This window comes from Chiroxiphia lanceolata, chromosome 4 (assembly GCF_009829145.1).
Source record: "Chiroxiphia lanceolata isolate bChiLan1 chromosome 4, bChiLan1.pri, whole genome shotgun sequence".
NCBI lineage: Eukaryota > Metazoa > Chordata > Aves > Passeriformes > Pipridae > Chiroxiphia > Chiroxiphia lanceolata.
The window spans coordinates 37,147,452-37,173,115 of record NC_045640.1 but is presented as its reverse complement, the minus strand read 5'-3'; the positions used below and the strand labels follow the sequence as shown (position 1 = coordinate 37,173,115).

Sequence of the window (25,664 nt, the reverse complement as noted above, 5' to 3'; positions counted from 1 at the left end):
CTTCCTTTCATTTCTGACTAAACAAAGGATCATTTTTGGAAGAGATTTTACCAAATACTAACGTCAGGTATTTCATTGCTGTGTATTTTTGGTATGTGGCATTAGCAGGCTCTGATCTGCCTGAGACCTGTTCGAGTGCATAGTCCTGCCAGGGCAACAACATCCATTTCCTATTTTTGTTTGTCTCTGTTACATAGTAACAGAAGCACTGTCCCATCCCACTTGGTTTATCTTGCCAAAATGACTCGCATTTTCACATAATTATTTGGTAGCAAAAGATAAAAGTTTATGTTGAGAAATGCATCTTGTCCAAGATCCAAGTCATAATATTATCATAAGCCAGTTTCTTCTGACTAGTCTACCCTTCTGTAGAATTACAGGAAAAGCAGTACCAAATACCTGTAAACTCCAGAAACGGTCTTTATTTGCTCTTTGGATAGTGGCAAGGATTGGTGGGAATAGATATTGCAAATGCCTCAAGAGCACAAACACAACTATTTGCAATGAGATAGCTTCAACTCTTACGTAACTCTCAGCAAAACTTCTCACATTATCCTGTGAACAGGTGTTTTGCAGAGTAGCCACACTTGCTCAAAACTGATCTTATAGAACATGAGAGCTTTTTTTGACACTTTATCTGAGTCAAACTTGAAAAGCACTGTGGCCGCCTGAAGGGGAGGATCTAAATTATCTCATTCTACATAGAGAAGTTCAGCAGTGCCATGGTTGGCTGGGCAGTTTGAAGTTGGCTTGTTTGTTGAAGTAACACACAGTACTGGTATTGTACATAAAAACACAAATTGCTAGGTTTTGATGGAAACCAAAACCACCCAATTCACTCCATAAGTCTGGATGTTATAGACTCCTAAGCAGCTCCTGTTACTTGCATTTGACTTTCCTTTACAGGGACTTCAGAAGAGACCCCTAACTAGAGTTTTTGCAGGGAACAGAAGAAAATTAGGATTATTTAACAAGGGCAAGTGCTGGACAGCTGCATTTTTCATTAGAGTGGATATAATTTAGCAACTGACTAAGTATTCCTCTTTGTGAAAGATTCCTCTATAGTTAGTTCCTCATTTAGTATCTTTCCAGTAGGAACATAAATACTGAAAGGAGTCACTGAAAAGGAATGGAATAGGGTGAATCACCAAGGGCAAGTGGCAAATTACCAGGTGTCTTATGCTTTGGTTTACAGGAATTGAGTATAAGTCACTGAGAGCGTAATTTGTTCTCAAAGGAACACCACATGAGAAGACTGAGAGGAGGAGCACTGCATTTCAGTGTAGTCAGATCACATTTTTTGACAAGACAGGCAATCACCAAAATGCAAGGGCATGAGCAAGGCAGAAATCTTTGGGGTTTTCTAATGTCTCTTGCGGGTGTCAGCATTCCTTCTCTGGCTGGAGTTGAACAATAAAATTTCAACCTGCTCACAGAAATGCCTGCTAGAGCATTCTGGGATTTTGCAGTATGATTTTTGGAGCTGGGTAATTGTTTAGAAACCAGACAGCAAGAGAAATAATGTCCTTTCAAGAGTGATAACCCTCCTGATACGGAGAACTGATGTATTTCTGGAACCTCGAATCCACCTCCTGAACTTTAGATTCATTATCCACATTTCCACAATATGCCTTCAGAAACCTCATAGAAATACTGCACGTTAAAGTATGCCTTTCCCTGAGGCAAATAATTATTTTATATGCCAATGATACAGCATTGTTATGAAAAGATAAGGAAAGAGCCCATATGATTTTGTTTTACAAGAGGAGATCAAAAGTACCTCAGCATTAAGGCTTTTGAGAAATATTCCTCTGGAATTCTTAAAGCTATGAATTGTATCAATAAACAGAGATTCTATAAAAAACAGAGATCATGTTCACAGCAGCTTAATTCCATTTCACAGCACAGGCAGTGAGGAAGAATAAAGGAAGTTTTTGATTAATTAATCGTCTATATAAAGAAAAAGAAAAAATGACATCCAATCGTTTTATTTTTATCAATGTATATAGCGCACCTATCACCAAGTATTTTTAGATACATGAACAACAGAAATTTAAAAACACATACAATACTGACTCCAAATGGACAAACTTAACAGATAATAATGAGGAAACTCTTTGTGGTTCAGGTGTGTCAAAGAGATTTTAAAAATATAAACACAAAATTAACAGCACTAAAGCTATTGAGTATTAAGGTAAAGCTATATAATCACATCCCAGAGTATCAGCACACTTATTCAATTCAGCTTTATTAGCACCATGGTACTAGTTGCTGAATAGCTCCCAGTTACTATTACATTACCAACACCAGATGTCAAAGATACAATTTTTTTAAGCAATATGCAAAAGGCTCTTTTTCCGCCCAGCAGTTCTTTAGATAAAATGTACAATAAACAGAGAGAAGAAAAAGTACTTGCTATTTAAGTTTCTAACACTTAATTACTATGTTATCTGTACTGTAAGAAATTCTTCAGTATTGTTGGCAACTGGAGCTGTGGAACAAGATGCAGTCTAGCTCTTCCTATGTAATTTCGGATACGTAGTCGGCAGAGCTGACACAGAGAGGATGGTGTGGCTGCAAACGATAAAGGCAGGAGTTTAACTGCACAACAATAAAAGCCAGCACTTTGTTTTACAGCAGTCTTGCACAATAATGGGATTTCTTTAAAAAAATGTTCGCATTTTGCAAATTTGACCTTTTTCTTCATTTCTTTTCCTTCATTGCCTTTCTGCCCTCAAAGATAAAGGCTGGGGCTGCTAAAACCTTGTTCAGAGCTAGGGTAATACTGAAAAAAGCAAGGTAAGGTCAGTGGTTTTAAATTAAAAGCCTGCTCCCAGAAAATAATTTTAAAAACTGCAAGGTTGCTGGTTTTTTAAATTCACAGAACAGATGACATACCTGCTACGGTACTACAAGCTGCACTCCTGATGCATCACTGCATCAAGAATAAGCAGCCAAAATACCCCAAGTCCCTGGTTCATGTTCAGTGATCTTACTAGCTCATCATAATGCCTCTATCCCTCTGCCCCCCACTCCCTCAAAATGAACATTGCTGTTTCTCTGGACAATAAACCCATATTTGTTTCTTGCCAAGTAATTTTTTTTGACATCTTTGCTGTGACTTTCAAAAATACTACTAGTCTTGGTAAATTTGTGAAAACCTAAAGGTTTTAGAGGGGTTTTGTTAACAGCATTCAGACTACAGAGTTGTTTCCTTAAGTTCCCCTCTAAAGAGATGCTTACAGTTATTGAAATAGTTTCTTTCTCTTGTAACTTATTTTTACATTATACATAGGTCAGTCTGAACAAATCCAGTTCCCTTAGGAATATTCTCTCTCCAAGGCAACAGACCTTTAAGAGTTTTGAGGGACTCTTGAGTGTCAACTCCTATTTCTCAGGTTCTTATAATTTCATAAAGAAAATTTAGAAAATGAAATTTTTTATACTTTTTGCCCACAATAAAAATAAAGTCCTTTATATGCACTTAAAAATACATTTTTAAAGATATTGTGACAGCTGACCAAAATGAAATATATTTTTAATCTGAAATTTAAATACTCGGTTTCTTTTTAACAAGGTCTGTAACGGCCAATAAAAATGTAGCTTTAAATGTCAACATGTGTAAACACCCAAAAAATATAAGATGATACTTATTCAGCTTGTATAAATTTTGATGCTGCTTGGTCAATGGGCTCTATCTAGCCTGAGACTAAATATTCCTGAGTATTTTTATAGTTACAAAGGAGATTACCTGAATGCTAATATATTAATTTAATAAAGCACAATGTAACATCTATAACATGGGTTGTTTGGGTTGTTGAGTTGGGGTTTTTTTGGGTGGGTTTAGGTTTTTTTTTTTAATAATACAAGTTACAGTTGCAAAAACACACACATAAAACTTACCTTCATGGAAGAGCAGCAGTCTCTCCACTAAACTGCTAGGAGCAGCTAAATCAACAGGCCTCTCAAAATCTGAATTTTTGGCATTTATGTCTGCCCCAAATTCAAGGAGTAAGTTTACGATCTCTGTACTAGAATGCTGGGCAGCAGCGTGGAGTGGAGTCTGCAAATGCTTTCCTTTCTGCACATTGGCACCTGGTGGGTAGATTCACATAAAGAGATGTCAGAAGTGATTAATTAAAATTGCCATTGAGTAAAAATGGAGCTACAAAATAAACAAAAAACCCCACTGTCCTAGAATGTCCTAGAATGCCACAGTGCATTTAGCCACTTTATTAATTCCATTGCATAGAACTACAGCTAACCATATCAATACAGGGTTTTTTATCCTATGGTTTATTACCTAAGTACAACCAGATAAAAAGAAAAATCAAATCAGGTCACATGAGCATCACTGTTGCCCTAATTATAAAAAAGTACTTTTTGTACACATTTACAAAAATTTACACTGCATAAAAATATACTTTCCTTATTTGAATATTTCAAAAAAATCACTAAACTGAGGTTTTGTATGTATATTTTTATAGGTACACCAACTCAAAAAGGACGCTTTATAGTTTTTCATGTGTTGAAGCTGGCAAAGGGTTTGTAATAGACTCCCTATCCCATCCAACCTTAGGATTTATCTATAAATGACTTAATTTAAATTAAGGTAGGATACACAGTCAAGAAATCTAATAGGGAAAAAAACCCTGTACTATTAATTCTCCCAATCGTGGAATTCTAATTATTACACTTTTGTATTCAGAAAGATTTGTTAACTTATTTTAAATTAAAATTGATTAAATTAATTTGCAGTAATTCATTCATATTCAAGAAAAAAAATCCATATAAGAGTTAAACCAAACCAGCCAGTATGAAAGAATTTCCCTTACAGGCAAGCTGATAGACCCCCTAAAAATGAGTTTGCCCCAACAGTTTTCTAGATTATTCTAGTAGAATAAAAACCCAGACTTCTTAAGAGAGATTTGCTGATCTTGTGAGACCAAAAAGAAGCTTGTGTACCAGCTTTACTCCCTGAACCAACACTTTTTGCCTTTTAAATTCCCTTTTGAGTAAAATAATTTATTAATGTCACAGGCCTAGCAATTAGATTTGAAGTCTGAACAACTCACTGTTCTCAATAGTAACAATTTGAGAATACTTCTGCAGTACCATTTTCTTGCTTATTTCATTGTCTATTTGCTTTCCAACTTCTAATACATTCTTACAAACCAATAAAATATGAAAAAATTCAGACTTACTCAAGTAGTTACTTATATTCTCAGTTTACATATCCTTTTCTATTCCAGGGAGCCAACATATGTAGAATAAGCCGTTCTATTGCTTTTTTTTATGTATAGTAGTATTTGAATCCCCAAATATGCTAATTATACTTTTGCTGTTCTTAAATATGAGAAATCATGACATAGGATAATTAATCATCTAAAGAGACTGAATCAATGAGAAACAATTTAGCTGTTTAAGTTCTAAATATAACATGCAATCAGCTAGAAGAACAATTCTGGTGCAATGATAGCAAGGCTGAATTATTCTTATATATATATTTTCTTTCATTGTGCTACAGGACATGAAAGCCCTGTATGTCATTACCTGAAGCACACCAAATGATCCTGTAGCTATGCCCACTGTGTCTCTGGGCTTGTACTAAAACAGAGCGAGCCTCCAACATCTCTTTCCAGTTGATTAAATAAATAATGAAATTTAGGAAATTTGTTATTTTGAAATTTGTGAAATTTAGGATCAGTTACCTTTTACCTCTTCCCTCTGCTACTCGGCCTCTCTGCCTTGTGAAAAGATCAAACAGAATATTCTGAAGAATGAAAGAAAGTGGGACTACATTGCTAAAATAGTTCTGTTGAAATCTCAATGATAGCTACATAGAATTCCTTTCTCAAAGCTGAATTTTTATCCTTGTCTTTCCTACAGAAAATGAATAGCTACAAATCTGTAGTAGGTGCTAAAAATTTTGAACATCCATTCTTACTTGTCTTGCTTCCTTTTTTGGTCATACACTCACTATATCAAAAAAAAGAAAGACACAGTAATTTATTGTAAGAAAACACGCATCACAGCATAACATTTGAAGTAGAGCCCTGCAAGCAAGTGTTCTAGTTCCAGTGACTCAGCAGAGCTAACTTTAAAGGTGAGTAGAGTATGCTGATTTTACAGACTAGCAATATTTTTATTTAAATCATTACATACCTGCATAAAGAAGCTTTCGAATGCAATGGATCTGCTGTGAAACGCAAGCTACATACAGAGGTGTTCCTAAATGAGGAAGGTCTTGGTCAACATCTATACCCCAGGATATCAGTACCTCCAGACATTCACTGTGACCTGTCAGTACAAAGCACGACAGAGTTTGCTCAACTTCAGTAAGCTGTCTCAGACAAAACCTCACACATTTCTTAACCCTGAGATATTGGTCAACTGCCCCATGTTTATTCAGCAGGTAATTTCTTACCTCTGCTGGCTGCTTCATGAGTTGGTGAAGGCAGACAGGACTCCCACTGAGCTTTGGCACCATACTGTAACAGGAGTTCAGCACATGCTGCACTGCCTCTCGAACAGGCATTAAATAAAGGTGTCACTCCATCAATTGTTGTAGCATTTACCTAGAATACATATAATCTATTTAAGAACAGAATTGAAAGAAAGGTAGATTTTGAAACAGGAAATAGTTAGAAATTGCATTAAAACACATACACACACAAGAAAAGATACTAGTTAGAATAATAGCTCAATTGACCAGTCCCTGTCCTACTGTCTTCCTCATACCACACTCTTCATTTGAAATTAGTTTACTAATATTCTTGTTAAATTATGTTGAGTAAACTAAAATACATCTGGAATGCTAAAGAGCACACATTGATATCTGGGGAGTAAATAATTTTCAAAAGTCATTGCACTGAGCTTGTTTCACTGATACAGAAAATCTACACTTTAGTAGTAACAGGTTAACAGGGACCTTCTCTCCGCAGCTCTGGCAAGTCCATATTAAATGTGAGATAAACTAGGCAACTTTGTGAGGGCTAATAATACTAAAGGAAGGAGCACAGGTATTAGGAGAGGGCTCCTTCCAGGACTCTGGCCTATCGTCTTTCATACACCCCCAAACCCACCAAACCAATTAAAAGTACTAAAAATAAATCAGGTGTGAAAATGAAATTTTTTCCTGTAGTTGTTTCTATAGTGTCTCTAGTTTTCTATCTTTAGAATCCTTGTGCTAGGTAAAGTGGAGAGGCATTGTTTTTGGAAACATCTATGTATCTTTTTTTTTTTTTTTCCTGTTATAACATAGACATATTCTACATGATTTTCAAACCTGAATTTGTAAGGACAGTAAATATTTGAATTACAAAGATCAGAGACTTGGGAAGGTATGCATTTGAACTCTGATGTCAGCAGGAATTCTAGTGAAAGTGATCTATAAAGTCCCATTTTTGTTTTGGGATAAAAGATACTGACAGTCTATGTCAGTACAGAAAAGAGGCAGTGCTTTTTTGTACTCAGACCAAAGAATTTTAAGTGCACAAAGGTGTAGTGTGACAACAGACATTCTGATGATTAAAAGAACAGTCTCCTGAAAGCCACTCAAAGCAAAAAGGAACCCAGTGGAGGAGAGAAATGCATTCCATATTTTAGAAACACTTGATGAATACTGCTATCAGATGCTCTCCAATTCATTACCCTGTCTCAGTGTCTGCCCATCACTGTCCTTTGCTAGCATTCAGATGGCAGCTTATTGTAGATAAATGAGATGAACACAACCAATAGGGTGAGTAGAGGGAAATACCAATCAAAAATAAAAATCAAGGAATATATCCTTCTCAGTTAAACCAAGGTTAGCATTGGACTTCATGCTAAAAAAAAAACCCAAAAAACAAAGCCTTACATTTGCTCCTGCTTCAAGGAGGATTCTTGCGCATCCTACATGATCTCCCAGGCAGGCTTCATGAAGTGGAGTTACTTGGTCAATTGTTAGTGTGTCTACATTGTACCCCTAAAATAGATGTGAATGACATTTAAAGATCATACAAAAGCTATTAAGAGTCAGTCCCTCACACTACTGTTCAAATGAATAGTTTAAAATATTCTAAATAGGCTTAAAACTCAACTTGCAATAAGTAAATCCTCAATGAGCATAGAAAGAATCTTTCATCAATCAGTGTATAACAGAATAAAAGTAAGTTCTCAACTCTTCTTTTTTTTTCTTTTTTTTTTTTTTTAATCAGAAATAGGCATAGGATATAGAGGGTATAAAGAAGATTGAAACAGACTGTTGAGATGTACAGTGATAGGACAAAAGACAGCAGACCCAATTTGGAACGTGCTAAATTCCAATTATTTGTATGGAAAAAATTTAACAGTGAAACCCGGAACAGGGGTTCACAGAGGTTGGTGCATCTCCACTCTTGGTGATCTTTGAAACACAGCAAGGACCTGAGTCTAAACTCTACAGTGACTCTATGATCCTCTGACTTAAGTGTTGAAATATCCAAAGCCATGAATTTTAGCAAGGAAAACATTCACTGGATTGATAAAATCATCAAGCCCTTGAAGTTTTCTGCAGTTGATGTTGTTTGAACTACAACTAATAGGGATCTATAGTATAATTATGAACTAATAGGGATCTATAGTATAATTATGGAGTATTAAAATAGCTGATAGGACAGTACTGTAATATTGAAATTTAGCAGTTTGAGTCTCTCCCGTCACTATTAACAAAATATTATTTTTCTTAAATGACAACTATGCAAAACCCAGAATCTTTCAGTGATTCTTCTCATTACCTAGTATCTTCCTGACTAGCTCTATTTATTCAAAGGAGTTTAAAGCAGTGGAACTACAATGATTTATACCATGCAAGAGGGGAAGACTGACAAACATTTAGACACAATTTTCATATTTTTTTTTTGGGGGGGGAGAGTTTAAAACATACAGAGGAAATATTTTAAATACTAACTTATATATTTTAATATGAAAAATTCCTACGTGTGTATTGCTCTGAAAAATTCAAGTGAAAAAAAGCAAAAAAAAACCATACTAAATTTGCATTAATAATCTATGCTGAGAAATTAAGTAACATTAAAAATAAATAACTGTAAGAACACAGCCTTTACCTGTGACAATAAAGTCTTTAGAGAAAGAAGACGTCCTTGACTGGCTGCCTCATGCAGAGGTGAGCGATCTGCCCAAGAACCTATATAAGAACAACATTTATTGAATAAACCACGTGAATTACAAAGGGTTTGGAATGCATAGAGCAAGGAAGAAAATTGTCAATTGTCCTATGACATCAATTTTTCCTCTTTAGTGACTATATTTCAAATTATCAGTTTCTAAACAATAAAACCTGCTCTATTATTTACTGTAAACGTTTCTAATAAATGATTATGAGGTACAGATAATAAAATATTGAGATATTGATTTCATTAATCTGACTTAAGAAATTCATCAATTACTATATTTTCCACTTCTGTTTTTGCATTGTTTATTTTTAATACAAGTAATATAACTTATTTTTGTAGCTGGTATATAAGCTTTATTTGAACTTAAACCAGACATAAACCTGCCTGAAGAAGTCATGAAGAAGCTGATGTATATGAAAATCAATGTGGAAATCCCTGTGTATGATGAGATGAATTTGCAGCTACTACACTATTGCAAGTAGAGAAATACAGTGAGGACCACACTAAAAAAATTACTATAGTAGAAATATGATATTAAGTCTAAGTTCTCATTCCATAAGCTATTAGGCCTAAAAACAATTAGATATGCTTACTGTAAAAGTTTGGCATTTATTTTAATTTATTTATCACCCTCAAAAAAGAAAGGAGACAAACAAAACAGGAACACAACAACAACCCAGTCTTCACACACATACCCCCCGTAACTCCCAGCCTAGGTTCTAGAGTCATCCGGCAGCTCTTGGTGAAGGACCTGCCCTTTCCTCTAGAAGATTGGATACTGAACAGGTTCCTTCTAGCCATTCAGGTTTGCAGGTATAGCTGATACCGATTCATTTAATGAATTTTGCAAATCGAGTTTTGAGAGACTGTGCAAGGAAGAACCATCTTTAAAATGTATTATGAATTACCGATATTTTTTCCCGTAAGAAGAAAATCACTAAAACTGTAAAATAGTAATACAATCACTTGTGTGAGTTACATCAAGCCCTCCAAAATCCCTGAAGAAACATAGAGAGAATTAACTAAATATGATGAACTGGTAACACGGGCAGATGAATCTTCAATGCATAAAAGTCTTTGACTTTGTCCCTTGCAATGGACAGGAACTGCCTACAGAGCCAGTTACTGCATTTTAGTGACAAGGCAATTAACCTTAAATGAGAAGGCTGTTGCTCCGTCACTGGCAATTATCAGTCCAAACTCTAAAGACAACTACACACCAGAAATAGACCCTATTTCTGTTTCCTATTGGTCCCCTTCTGTTCACCAGCCTCTTTCAGAAAGTACACTTTTGGTTACTATAAACAACCCCTTGAAATCACATGAAGAATGACTAAAAAGATTAGAGCTGCTCAACCTGAAAAGAAATTAAGGGATAGTTAAAAACAGGTGAAATAGTGCACAATAGGAAAATGTAGATAAAACCTCAATTTTCCTAGAGGTGTTAGGGAATAAAACTAAAACTTACAGAGATATAAGGCTGCATCTTAGAGAACTGCTCTTTGTAACTCAGCACTACTGAACGCTATTGAGATCAAAAACTTAGCAAAACAAAAGCACAGCTGAGTATTTATCATAAAAGTACATAAAGCTGATCCCAGAAATTAAAAAATATGAGACTAAGGCTTTATAAACCTGATTTTAAAAATGCAGGGAGATTTCTGTTATGTCAGAGTATCCTGTATGTGTGAAGCTCCTTGTGCTCTTTGATCTGCCAGAGTAGATGGACCACTGGCAAGATCCAGTTTCCAATACTCTGTCAGAATTATTTGCACTAAGCTCTTACTATATGTGTGTGCACATACATACACATGCACACACATTGTTCCCTGTACTTTCTACTTCAGGTTTATTTAATGTAATGTTTTGAAATTCTTATTGTTAGAATAACAGCTAAGAACCCCACACATAAAGTGATTGGGATTTTAAGGGTTATTATACCACAAAAAACAGAGTTCAGAAATATTAAAGTGAACCAATTTTGACAAAATAGAAGTATTTTCTCTGTCATCCCAATAAGCTCAGATAGATTTATTCTACTGTAGTAGAATACACTGATGTGTGTAATCACAATGAGTATTTTGATCAATGTTTTCCTTCTTCTGCAGTAGTACTTGAATGAGCACTCAACTTGTTCTAATTCAAATGAATTAGATCCACTAAGTTCTCCTGCTGGCAGCTGTGAAGAATTACTCCAAAAAAAAAATAAGATTTAAATCTATATTTAGAGGTTGCTTTTGGTATTTTGTCTCCCTGTCTCTATATACGAGAACATGTCTCTCTCTTGACAGTTTATACTACTCAATGAGGGAAAAAACCCCGTAACTAATTATATAGAAAAACATCTTATAAAATTGCGTCATGGAGTTTTTCTGTCCATTAAATACAATCACACTTCAGACATTTATATAGCCACGTATAAATAGAACAAAGATGCAGGTAGGATCTGAAAACAATAATTTTTCACCTTTCTTTCCTTCACTTCCTTCATTCTTGGATTGATCAGAAGAAGTCTGTTAATTACTCCAATGACATTTGAGAATAAAATTATGCCAGATCCCGTTGTAACCTCTGTTTGGCACACAGACCTACCTTATAAAACTATCTTCATGTAGAGATATCTGTCAGCCAGATGTATTTAATGGTAAGTCCATTAAATACAAAATGCTTGTATCATCTCTTCTGCAAATAAAATCTATAAGCAGAAATATTTTGTGCCAACCAAGTTTGGAAAAAAAATTTACATTCCAACTGATTGGTTGGTATACACAGTAATTAATTATTAAATACCACAGGGGCAAGAATAAATATCACAAATAAACATCAAAGGTGTCTTAAATTCTTTGCCTAGATTGCTGCCTTCTGCTAATCTACAAACTTACTATGTCTCTCACTTAGAAAGCTTAGCAAGAATATAAACAAGGACACTTTTCCATTCATTGGTGTCTGTAACAACAGTATTAGCAAACACAGGCTATTCCAAAATTGTTAATGCATTAGTTCCCTACTGATGTTGTCTCTGACAGATGATGAATACAAAGGATCTCTAAGCCACATTAGTTCCAAGTTCTCTGATGTATAGTTTACCAGGAGGCCAAATTATTACAAAGCATTATTGCTTTGTAACCATTAACAAGAAAGATTAAATATATTCACTGTATTAACAAGTGAAGTTAAAAAAAAATTACAAATCATTATACAATACCTAAATCTCCATCTCCCCATGGCACTTCCAGCCAATTGCAATTATAAATCCTACTCATTTCTTTCAATCTGGAAAATAAAAAAAAAAAACAAGTAAAATAATAATAAAAAATATCTGCTCTTGCTAGTTGGGCCATTCTTAATACACTCCAGCTATGTTTGGAAGGAGATCAGCAGCTGCCTGTAATATGAACTTTCACCCTTCAGTAAACATAGTTCAAAGATATGAGCGTGTACAAGTTGCCCATTTCTTTTCTTATGTTAAAGGACTGTGGCTGTTTTTGTTAATTTTTTACATTTCTTTTTTTATCATAACAACTTCTCAAAGTGCCAGTATCAGTGCATTTGCCTTCAAAGACAGATAACTGGAATTTCAACAAAAGAGAAACTCAGTTGATATGAATAAACTGCAGAAAAAACTCCCCCTTTCTAAACCTCATGTAAAGAGACAGTTTTATATCCTCAAAAATCAGTGTTAGTACACAGATTTTTAAGGGAAGCACTGCCAAATGTATGTGTGTTATTTTACTCATTACTCATATCTAGAAAAGAAATAATTTGAATAATATGCATAATATAAAAGAATGATCTGAAATAATATTCTGAACATGTTTCAAATGCTGTTTGATCTGTATACTGAACCAGGGTTTTCTTTTAGTAGTTCACTATTTCCTTAAATATCTTCTAAAATATTCTTTGCTTATTAAATTGGGGTGTTGACAGCTATTCTCAGCAGTGAATACATAATTCTCAGTGAAAATGCTCAAAAATGGGGATTTGCAATTCTGACTTTGATCCATTTCTAAGTCATTAATGTTCTCTTTCTCACATATTCCTACAAAATTCACTCCTTTATACTGCCTACAATTATTAATAAGTCATTCCCGCAGTTGTAATCATAGTAGTAAAATACTAACTAAAAATATTTTCACAAGAGTCATTACCTTCAGTCATGCCATCCTGCTGTGTTTATTTCTAAAAATTTGTTTCGTCTTCACAAACAAAACAATACAAAACAGCCTGAGTCACTACAAAAGGTACATTAAAAGTTGGACTTTCAAAAGAAGAACTGTAATGAATGAAAGTCTTCTCAGTGACTTCATTGGGAGAATATTTACACCAGAGTTCAGCACTTAAGAAAATTACTGCTCTAAGGCTACATAGATTGTGTCCCAGTCCTCAGAAGAAGCAGTATCATCAAAGAAGAACCAAAAACAGAAGCCTGACACAGCTCATTACTGGGAGATGAGAAACAGAGTATTTGGAAAGTGTTGTAGCTAATATTTATTTCTGCAAAACCAACAAATGCTATTTATTAAGATAAGCACTGTTACCTTTTATTTCTTAAGATGTGTTCTGAGTCCTTCAGTTTGTGGCAACTGTTGCAACAGACAACATCAGTAACTACAGGAGAAAAACTCTGCAACATTATAGTCCCAAAATCAACTGAGTCACTTCAGTTGTGAAAAGTGCCTGATATTTTGTATATGTAATTAAGTTCTAACAGATTTTTACTGTGGCACTATAAAACTATCCATTTTTTTAAAGCCCTCATAGGATAAAGAGTGTCAACTACTTAACTGATATTGATCTTGAAAACTATTGAAAAGAACCTTAAATCAAGCATTTAAAAGTTAAGAAATTAAATATGCATATACACAATGAAAACTTGATTGGTTCAAACCAGTATACTTTCCAGTGTTTATCATAAAGTAGACTTTCATAATTCGGGGATTTCATTTCAAATGCAAATGCCAAAAATTTCCTATTCTTGAAAACTATACAAAGCAAATTTATTTTCCCACACAAGTCTCTCTATGATGCACCTGCACTACATGACCACACTATAGTTTTGCCATTCCAGTGTTGGATTCAATGAACGAGTTAATATTCACAATTTTTTTGTATCTCCATATCTAGCAGGATCTCTCGCTCTTTAAGACATGCTATCCAAACTATAAACTAAGTATAACATTGCTAATTTTATATTCCTGTTTTCATGGTATCCTCCCAATAACAAATGAATACTTCAAGCCCCCTGCTGAATCTATCTTCAGAACATCATCCATTCCTATTAATTTATAACTAAGGAACCAAAAGACAGAGTTTTAATGCTTAAATTGTAAAACCAATCTAATAGCTTATTTTTATTCTGAGTAGTTAAGCATTTGAGGGTACACTGAAAGCACGGTTTAATTATGGTTGTGAGAGCTTTGAGCTTCTGAAATTTCAGCCTTAGATAATAAACATGATGAGCCAAGAAACTTTTAGGTTAGGTGACTGGTCTTAAAACACATAGGTGCCACAGCTAAGACAAGAATAGAATTTGCTTTTAGGGACATTAAAATGTTAACCCTTTTCCCCTACCATCCACTACAAGCTTTCTAACCTTTGCAACGTACAGGAAAACATTGGGTGTATTTTTTTCTGACTGTAAACCTAATGCATTCTCAGAACACCATTCATCTTGCACATCAAAGGAGGCAGGGGCTTTGTTGAAGAGCACAGCATGTGACTGTGCTGTCAAATACTGGGTTATAATGCATTAGAGGGTCAAATTAGTGTGGCACAGGGAACATTTTGAGTGCCTTGGCACTGCAGTTTAGCTTTTCAGCAGAAATATGAGCCACTGAACTCTATAAAAAGCCTAAAAAACCACAACAGCAATATCCAAACACAGCTCGCTTGGTTCCCAACAGAAGCAACATTATGGTACATGAAGACAATGGCAACAGCAGCAGCAGTTGCTGCTGGTTCTGTGCTGGGTCTTGCACACATGGGAAGAAGTTGTCAGGCTCCTTCTTCTGTCACATGAAAGCACAGCTACCCTCTCCATTGCTCATGCACAGTTTCTTTTTTCCATCTTCTTGAAGGACTGTCTGAATATTTTTCTAGACTTTGCAAAGTCTGTGTTTCTTAGCTAGAGTACCAAGGTGTAAAATCACATCAACTTCCAAATTCAGTAACTTGTTCAATCACATCAGATTTGATCTGAATATGTGGAGCAGCTGGTAATATTTTTCAGCTGTTATTTTTTCCTTGGACAAGTCAAGGAAACAAAGGAAACAAAGTAAGGGCTTTTCAGTTCCCTCCCCAGCTAAAAGGTGACAGGAAAGGCATACAGACATTCCGAGCTGAGTGCAGACTTTGGAGGATTTATGTCTGGAATAATTTTTCTTGTCAGTTGCAGCCTCAGCCTTAAGCCAGACTACAGGCAATTTTCCCCAAGATGTGCTGAGATTTCTCAGTATCTTCCCAGTCTGCCTGAGAATGCAGCACAGGGCCCAATCCCAAGCCTTAAAAGCAGTACACAACTGTGCAGCAAAGCTGAGCCTAGTGTGTTGATTTTTGTCACATCCAGGAGATTTTGGTAAAATAGCCTGGTTGTGGTCCCTCAAACCAGTAGGCTGAAGACCTTTTTCTAGTCTGACTACCCTTTCACCCTTCTATCAAATCTCATAATGATATATTCCACTCCTCACAAAACTTTTGGTCCATTTTCCAATCTGCATATTTACTTACAGACTGCACTGAAGTATGACTTTCTCCTCCTTTGTTCTGCAAGGGTGCCTGCAGAGTAAAGTCAGGTTTGGATACTTCCATGGATGAGAATAGTAAGGGAGGAAAGAAGCATCCTTCAGATTTGATAAAAGACATACTTGTTATTCAAGTGAACTGCAACAACCAGAAGTCTCAACCACAACAGAAGCCTCTCAGTACTTCAAGATGTCCAACGATAAATATATATATCCAGTTTGGCAATTGCAAAGAGGCTGTAAGTACCTGGACCGTGTTAAGGTGAATTCTTCAGAAAATTTTACTTTCCATATTTTACTGTGATTCTCAGAATTTCAAAACTAGACTAATTGTATCTAATTCTTTATAAGAATAGCAAGAGAGCCTAAACATAAACCATATCAAGGAGCAGCTAGTGCTAACACTAACAATACACTGTTATGAAATTTCCTTTCAGCTGAGGGTGAATGTCCTAGCTTTTTGGGAACTACTGACCTAACTAGCTAAAATATCCATAAATAAAAATTTCTGTAGGTCAGGAAATCTTAATTCAAACAGTGAACAACATGAGGGCAAAAGATGCTCTGGATATTAAAACTGATGAATAAATTCAACCTTATAGTATCATTGCAGTCGAATGGTTACTTAGAAGACAAGAAAACTGGGGCTTAAATTCTTGAATATTGCTTAATTCTAAAACCGTAAGTACTGGAAATCAGCAAAGGTATTTTAAGAATAACTCTGAGTCCTTTAACATATAGCTGTATTCTACATAATAAATTCATAATTCCTTCATGCATATGAAATCACTCTTTCCTGTCTGCTTCTTTCTTGGCTATTTTAATATCTCCAGTTTTTAATCTTATATTATCACGAATTTCAAGTTTGATTTCCTTAATTTCTTTTTTTGTTTCACTCTACGCCTTATAACGTCATCAATCTTAAACAGTATCATGACCACTCTCTTAAAAAAATTCCTCTTAGACTCTCACAATTACTCAATGCTCCCTTTTACATACTTGTATTATGAAAAAATTAGGAAATCATGGTACAGGTAATGGGAGTCCTAAACACTTCTATCATAATGGAGTTTGTTCCTCATTCCTGAAACTGTCAGTGATAAGCAACTTAAATACCTTCTCAGTACTTCTCTATTCAAAGCCTTACAATTATATCTTTGTCTTTAGTATCTTAGTAGAGGACAATAATTCTGTCACATGTAGTTCCTCTATTGCCTCCTGTTTCAGCTACCTATAAACTCTTTCCATGTGAAGTTATATGTAAAGTTTACTCCTCCCCCTCCTTTCATTCCCCGGTTCCCTCTTGTAAACAATTAACCTTCAGTATCCAGTTACCTTGTGACAGGACAGCAAAAGTCAGGGTAAGTCAAGCCTTAAACTCTTGCATAAAACAAATAGGGCAGATAAACAAGAAACGGTATTTTTGATCAGCTGATAAGAGAGCAGAAAGAACAAAAATAGCTTCAACACCCTTCTGTTAACCCATGCAAGACAATAAAGTGCCACTAGCATAAGCATGCATTTACATTACAGCTAAGAAAAAAAACAAAAAAACCCCCCAGTTTATAGCTAGAACATCATAAATTGGGTCAGCTTAGCATATTTCAGTACACGGTTTCTGAAATGGCTGCTATACTAACCTTGGCTGGTCAGAATACCCCAGCTAGCTTTCCGTTTGGCAGGACACTCCCCTATACTTTCTAGGCGTCTTTTGGGGAGATTCTGTATCCTCTGAACAGCAGAGTTTGTTGTCATGATTTGTTTCTCGAGGACAGCTTGTCTGTCATTGGTGCAGGTACTCTGGTCTGACGAACATCCACAAATGAATTTCTACTACCTTTTTTCCTCCTTTCGCTTTTCCACAGAGGATCTTGCTGTACTTACTGTAGAATGGCTACAACACTGAAATCCATTCAGTAACATTTACTAGCTTGGACTAGTGACTACAGAGTGGGGGAAGGGAAGGACTGCTCTAGCATTTTCTATTTTTAAAACAGAGAAAGAATCAGCTTAGCTACAGCACGAGTCTTAACTATTTACATGATTTAAATGGAAAGAAGGTGTTAATTTTTTTATCATTTAACACAAAAAAGAAACAGATCCATAAAGCTTAAATATTCAAATGCTTTGCTGCTTGAATACCAAGCAACCTAAAACATAAAACCAAATCTATTTTAACAGAATGGAAATTCTTTTAAGAATAGAAACAAGAATTATTACTGCATCAGGCTTTACTTATATGTAATGTGCAGTTAAGAGAGGATTTTGGAATTCAGGAGAAACCATGAAACTATGAAGCACTGCTGGTTTTTTGTGGCTTGTTTGTTGTTATTTTAAATTGGGAACAAATTATTCTACAAATAACAACTGGAAACTACACCCTGAATAAAAGCATGCTTTGATTACAAAAAAAATGGTTATTTTGAAATTCTGATCCCATTATGAAAGTAAGGCTGTCGTCCTCTCACAAGAACCACAAGTCAATATTTTTTTAATAATAACAAAATACCCCAAATAGTACTAGAACTTTTTTGTCCATGACTATGTATCACAGTGATACTGTAGAACAGAAATCTGCAGAGAGAACAAATCCATGACAAAATTCCAGCATGATTAAAGAGGACAGTGATTTCTCTTTGCTAATAACATGTTAAAACATTGCCTTTATCTTGCTGCCAGTTCCTTCTAGTATTTAATCACTACCCTCTTCTACAGATATAAAAACTAGCCACTTTTAAATTTTTTTAAAAGCAAATCAGCATTACTGAATTAGTGAAACTACTCTTTTCAGGTACTTGACAAAACTCAATCCCTAAAATGTTGAAATAATACACAGGTATTTAATGAAATTTTCTATATCCCTCTTGGTTTTCTTTAAGAGGAAATCAGAGGCAAGGTTATAGTTAGATAGGGCGAGGGGAAGAAGGAGCAGCTCAGCTGCAAATTTCACCTTGAAATTACAGCATATGAGAACTGCCTTACTTGGAATAGTGCTGCACTCTTTACAGAACAGAAGCAGGTGGGCTACTGCTATTCACACAAGAGAGAACACAACTGCACTCTCACAAATGTTATACAGCTTTCAGACACCTGTTTTCCTCAAGTTTTATTTACCTGAATGAACCAGATTATCGCACAGACTTAAATAAACACTTCAGCGTATCCAGCAATCAGACCCTGCAACTAAGTCTTGGACAGAGTTTTCAAGAAAGCGCTCATTATAGATGGCACATTATATCACTTCAAATACTAGAATTACTTGTTACTTTGTGATGCTTTCTTCAAGGAAATGAATACTGGAAGAGGAATTAACAGGAAAGCTTACTAAAGATGTGCACATATGTCTGAGCAGGAAGATATCAGCATTATTCTCCAGGTGAGAAATAAGCACTGACAATTTCTGTACTTGACAGGCTCTGAAGCTCATCACAGTTTTACATTTGGAATGGAATCCCAGGGCTTTCAGAAGAAGGTGGTGAGGATCAGAATTAAGCAAAGCATCTGGAACTGCAGAGCAGGGATTGACAGTGGTCTGGGAAGACAAAACCTACATTTTTTTGGTAGGAGTTTTTGGGTAATGCTGTCAGCTGAGAATGAAGCTGGGTCCTTCTACAGGAGTGGCACGAACCTGGAAGTCGTTCATACAACTTGCTTCCACAGATATCCCAGCCTCCGTTCTCTCTTACTAGTCTCAGAGGTGTGGCTTGCAGGAGCAAGGAAACCAGCAGGTACACAGACAGCTGCCATGGCTTCAAAGAGGAAAACCCCAAAGGGGGTCAGCATCACCTGATCACTCTTGTCCAGAAAACTGCATAGGAACCAATAGAGTTAGACCACCCCCAAAATCTTCTACCTTCAAAGCATGGGTTATAGGAAGAATATCTGTATTCCATAGAACTTTGCCACTCAGTAAGTTACTTTGAATACTTTGGAGGACATCAAAATGCAATGTATTTTCATGCTTTGAAGTAGGCAAAGTTACTCAGTTATCCAGTTCAGGACGCTAGAACTTTTCACTAAATTCTGCTAGAAACAACCATTCATCCTCCAGGCAATAATCATTAAAAAGTCCTATTAAAACAGTTCATAAATACAAGTTAGAAGCTATAACAGCATCAGAAATCAACTGGAATTGTATTAAAAATATACTTGAGATATTAATATAAAGAGTGGATGAACATACAGTTAAACCTATGCAGTAAGACTGCAGAGTTTGCAATTTCACTTCTGACATGGAATTACTATGTGATCTTCCTCAAGTCAACCATCCATGCACTGGACTACATTAGCTACAAAATAAAAATCAGTATCCCTCAACTTCATAAGGTAATAAAACTATCAACATTTGAAACCACCTGGGCCTACTCCTCAGATTCTGTTCTTTAGATTTTTCTCTACAGAAGACATTCAAACACTTTCAAAATCTGCCAAAAAACCAATAACAGAAGTCTAAGTAGATGTCCAAGCATGTAAAAAATACAGTTGACCATTATTTTACCTGAGCTGGCAAACAACCAATTAGGGACAGTATTTAGATTACAGTTACTCATGGAAACAATGCAGCTACCTGCAAAAACGTAGCCAGGGGAAGATGCAGACACTACAGCCTAAGAGTAAGGAAACTGGACGATTTTACTGATGAGTTTGGAATTATAACCAAATTTAGCATACAGGCTTTAAATAAGCCACTATGTTACATTTCACTAACAGTTAGTTCTGTTTGACTTTTACAACACAGGGAAGAACTGTTAAAGAAAACCTTCAAAATCTTTTTAATCCAGATTTTTATGAAAAGAAACATCAGTAGAGTTTCAACATTTCCATGTCAGCAAGTAGCTTTGAGTTTAAAGGGGCAGCAGTTCTTAACAGGTGGGAATGAAAGTGGAAAAGAAATTTTTGTTCCTCCCTTTCAGCAGGGAGCTCATTCTATTTTCAAGACTATAAAGATGCAATTGTGGTAACACATAAGAAATGTGTTAATAAAACCAACAATATCCAAAACCTCCCACACCTTTCAACACATGCAATAGCCCAATGCAATATAGTCCAAACTCCTATAGAGTTATAGATAATATCTATCCTATAGATAGATAGTCCAATCTATTTTAGGAAAAATTGGACAGAAATGCACTATTTTCAAATGTCACAAATCAGTGTTTTATGTGACTCTCTCAAGCTAGCCAGCTGATGAGCCACCTTGCTTCCCAATTGTTCTGTACTTTCAGGTTCACTCTATTTTTATGACCAGGATTATTATGGGGTCACAGTGACTGCATGGAACGTGCCACACTAAATTCTGGAACAGGACTAGAAACTGACTCTTCCTGCTGATGTGATCCACAGACTACGACCATGAAGGGGAAATGACAGACTGGCTCCCTGCGGCGCAGTGCCAGCACCCCAAGAGAGGCCTGCCATTTGACATTGCCAGAAATGAACCAGAAGGGAGCTTGGACATTCCTCCCTGTAGGAGAAGCCAAGATGAAACATTTTTTAGAAAGAATTACAGAACTGTAGTTACTGACGGAAACAGCATCCTACAAGGCCACAACTCGCCACTGTTACACTCTGCAGTGCTGGCTCAATGCCAAAGAATTTAAATGCACCACAAAAGTACAGTGATAAAGCTCTAACAGCAGAACGGGGAAACGACTGGAACAACTTTTTTTTTTTTTTAAACAGATTCTTGCATCAAGCCATATTTCATGGTAAGTACAGTGTTGGTATGTCATTAGCAGTCAACCAGAAGCTTAGGCATTATTCTGGTGTCACCAACCAGTCCTGTGTTCTCCACATCTTGACAAATACAGCATAGCTATGTCATAACAGATATATAGATAATACTTTAATGGTCATTAGTTGCTTATGCATAAAATGACATTTCTTTATGCCACTATAAGCACTAAAATAGTCTACTACATGCTCTTAATACAATATCATCACTGTCTCTTAGCTGGAAATCTAAATTATTATTATTAAGGTAGCAATAAGCATGGATGGCTAGTAATTTTCCTACCTCTTCCCCTGAGATTTCTACAGTTTTTACACCTCATATCCTTGGATGCTGGAAATCACAACTGAAGACTGAAAAAAGATTTAAACTTTTGATATTATAAAGGCTTTGTCTGAGGCCTCCTGGAATTCAAATACAGAACAATGATACATTTATTGGCTTATGGATTCGCAATGTGTACCTGCCAGACTCTTCATGCAGACAGGCAGGGGTAAGATAGAATATTTGCTAATATGTAAACTAAACCAAATCACAGCAATCACGTGGTTGAACCCGGGCAAATCAGTCACCAAGTGGGCCTGGGTTTCAGATATTGACAGAGAAGAAAGACACAGGCATGAAACCAGTAGTGACCATGGGAGTGGTACAGGGCATTCCAGAGTGAATTTTCAGGTTATTACGGTGAACCAACAGCCACAGAGACCATATCTATTGCCAGAAAGACTCTAGACATGGCAAAGAGAATCATCCACTAATGCAACAGATGCAGCATGCCGCAATGGATTTATGACCACCCTGCCAGCATTGCTGCAGTCATGAACAGAGCTCAGTACTTAGGCATGCAATGCAATTCCCCTCCAAGCCATTATCATCTAACCCTGGCAGAAGTTCACTCACTTCTTGCCTGCATTGCAAATGTTTGAGAACATCCCCTACAAGAGAGGAATGTGAATAGCAGAACCCTGGCCATAAGAAGGCTCTGGTTGAAGGAACATCACCTTCAGGGAGTTATGCTATTTTGGTCTTCCCCTATCGCCTTATGCTCCGCCGCCGCAAAAAAGACCACTGCAGATGGTATGTCTTGTACTGCAGTTTTCTACAGCTTTTCTTTAACACCAGTTATTTTCTAGAGCCTTGCAGACAGATTGCTCCAGGATTACCTTTGTCTTATTGCTATTCACCTTTAAAACCCCAGGTTTTAGGCTACATCAGAGTTCATAATGTTTCACTTTGTACTTATTTGAATTAATGAGCTTATTATTCATTTCATCCAGAAAAATAAAGAAATCAATTGATGAAGGGGATTTCCATATGAGTTGAGTGTACACATCAAGCAAGCCAATAGAACCTAGGTTGGTGACAAGTTAAGGTCCATCTTCAGAAAAATTACATTTTAAGGAGTCACACCTGAATGAAATCGACCCTAAAATACAGCTTGTGGACCTTGAGTAGGTCCTGACATATATACAAGAGTAAAAAAACCCACAAAAGAACCCACATGACAAGTTATCCATTTCTTTCAGGGAGGCATGCATGCAAACAGGCATATATATTCACTAAAAGTTTCTGTAGCCTCAGAAATCTTCTTTAAGGTGAGAGATGTAAAAAATGTAAAAATTGAATGTAAGTGTAAAATGCTTGCCAACAGATGTGCTTGCTTTTTGTTGCTGCAAATATATCACAGTTCTGGCCGTGCCAGTCTAGCTGCATCATGTAACTCTCAGCAAAACCTCTTTAAGGTAGATTATGTTCTTCAGAAAAGAATGGTTCTGGTATTTTGCTGATATGTGGCGTCATTTACTTCACTCTAAGCAAGTGTCTTACTAGATTTATTTTGAAGTATGACTCGTCTTTGGCAGTCATTTGTCATACTGGGCAAAGTTATTTAGCATACAAGAGAAGGTGATGAGCTCCATCAAAAAAACCCCTTCCATCTAAACTTTCAAAAAGAATATTCATGCTACCTTAAGCGTTTTTACACCATTAGCTTATGTGCTGTATAAGAAAAACAAATGCTAAATGTGGTGCCTTACACCAAATGGTATGGTGAATAGGTATGCCATACAATATTCCAATCATTGCTAAATGAATCTCTATTGTATCCAGGAAGCTAGTAGAGGTCTTATATGGCTTTTATTAATAGAACTGTGATCTCTGTGGAATGCAAGTTGAGAAAATGCCTCATGCCTATCTTCCCTACCTAACAACTGTTGCTGAGTGACATTATCAATTGCAACTTGTTAGAATAAAATAAACACAAAAATTGCTGTAATCATTCACTACAGTTCAAAACATAATCAAGCTTTCCAAATAGTGGATCTCTAACAGTGAAACACAGCATTATTTCCTATTAATGAGCTGTATTTAATGGATCAGTTTCTTGTGTCCATCCAAGAAGCGCTCAGTGTACAAGAGAAGGAAACAAAAAGCTCTATAGTATTTAGGAGTCTCATGATCCTGAAAGAAGATGGGGACTCAGTTCTGAAATACCACAACCCTGTGGATGTCTTAATTTAGCATAACTAGGAATAACTAGCGTACTGAGCTTTCCTACCATGCCTGGCCAAGGCAGATATAACAAAGATGGGTAGTTTAGAACTTGCTATGTTCATTCAAGAGTAGACTTTTTTGTGGAGAGCTGATATAATTAAAAATAGGATATTAAATAAAAATTATACATTGTCAGAACTACTTAGCTTGTGCAGACCCCAAGTATCTGTACATGGACATGACAAGTTGTTTTGTTGTTTAAGCTATGTTAACCTCTGTAAAATGATTTTTTTCATAAAAAAGTTCCTCTTTATCACCTTCTGCTTCTAGCTAAACACATTTTGACAGTTACTGACTTACAGGTTTAATTTTGATAAAAGAGACACTTTTTGTCTTATAAAAAAGTCTATGAATGGGAACTATGTCTCATTTTATAAAGTTATCTGTAGTAACAAAGTATGGACTCCTCCATACAAACCAAGATCTTACCAGTATTTGTCAGCAGAGTTTATATCTTACAGACTCAAAACACCTGACAATGAATTAGTTCTTTAGATTTGATACACACACTTCGAAATCACTTCACACCATAGCACTACTACCTCATCCTAAATCAACTGAACTATAAAACTCATCTGAAGCTCCAACCCAGTGCTCATATACACAGAGTACTTTCAGTATACGACCAGCTAGTTGGTACAGTAGGAAGAGTCTAAAAGTCACTTTTGATCCTCCAGTTTGTATCCAGCAACAACTGTACAAAAGGCTGAGTTATTAACTCTTCACAGGTCTGGAAATACTGTGAGAGAAGAAACGCTACTGTGCAGATCAGTATCATGGCAGATAGCCTGCTGAGGAGCTAAATACCCAAAGTTAATTTGCAAGTTAGTTTATTTTTGTATATGTTTGTAGGGCATAGAATTTTAAAATGGAACAAACATACATCTGCTATGATTTTTTCCATTAAGAAAGTAATTAATAAAATGTTTACTTTTGCAAAATTTTTAATGCAACGAATATATAAATGTTTAGTTCAACACAATAAAAAAAAGAAACACTAGGCACCATAACCTATTTACAACACAGCTCTAGTCCTAGATTGCAAAGCACTTTGCTCTAAACAACTAATCAGTCCCTTTCAAATCAATGGGGCAAGTGTATATGAGTGTTTACAAAATTAGTGCCACAGTTAAAAATAACCCTGCGAAAGGGACCTTTATAATAGAATAGATCCCTTTTTCATTTAATTCTTTTATGGTAGTAATACCACTAACTTCACTGAAAAAAAAAAAAAAGCATTCAATTTTGATAGCTTATTGGACATGAGTCTTTAATTTACTTTAAGCAAATATAAAAGACTGCACAGTTCTGTCCTGCATTTGGTGCTATTCAGGCTTTTAATATTGTGAATATCAGAATACTGTATTTATTTTTATCCAATCAGTAGATGACACTAAACTGTAAATGCTGCAACTGCTCAGAGGGAAACAATTCAAAACAGACAAGTAAAATGGAGAAACTGTCTGATACCAAGAGAGCATGAAG

The 25,664-nt window shown here is 35.8% G+C and overlaps 1 protein-coding gene across 7 annotated transcripts in view; it reads right to left on the bottom strand.

Moving 5' to 3' along the window:
* Positions 1-1,972: 1,972 nt before the first annotated feature.
* The window catches only part of ASB5 (ankyrin repeat and SOCS box containing 5), a 40,799-nt gene continuing 17,107 nt past the window's right edge, over positions 1,973-25,664 (bottom strand). For 3 of the 7 annotated variants that reach the window (XM_032685313.1, XM_032685314.1, XM_032685307.1), the window contains 6 exons: positions 9,087-9,166; positions 7,859-7,966; positions 6,428-6,578; positions 6,166-6,300; positions 3,904-4,095; positions 1,973-2,574 (listed from right to left, as the gene is read on the bottom strand). In XM_032685313.1, coding sequence (XP_032541204.1) covers positions 2,447-2,574; positions 3,904-4,095; positions 6,166-6,300; positions 6,428-6,578; positions 7,859-7,966; positions 9,087-9,166 — 794 coding nt within the window. In that variant the 3' untranslated portion in view covers positions 1,973-2,446. Of the gene's footprint in view, positions 2,575-3,903; positions 4,096-6,165; positions 6,301-6,427; positions 6,579-7,858; positions 7,967-9,086; positions 9,167-12,360; positions 12,429-17,535; positions 17,839-25,664 lie in introns of those variants that run through there. The other 4 variants (XM_032685311.1, XM_032685309.1, XM_032685310.1 and 1 more) reach the window with 3 other exon arrangements.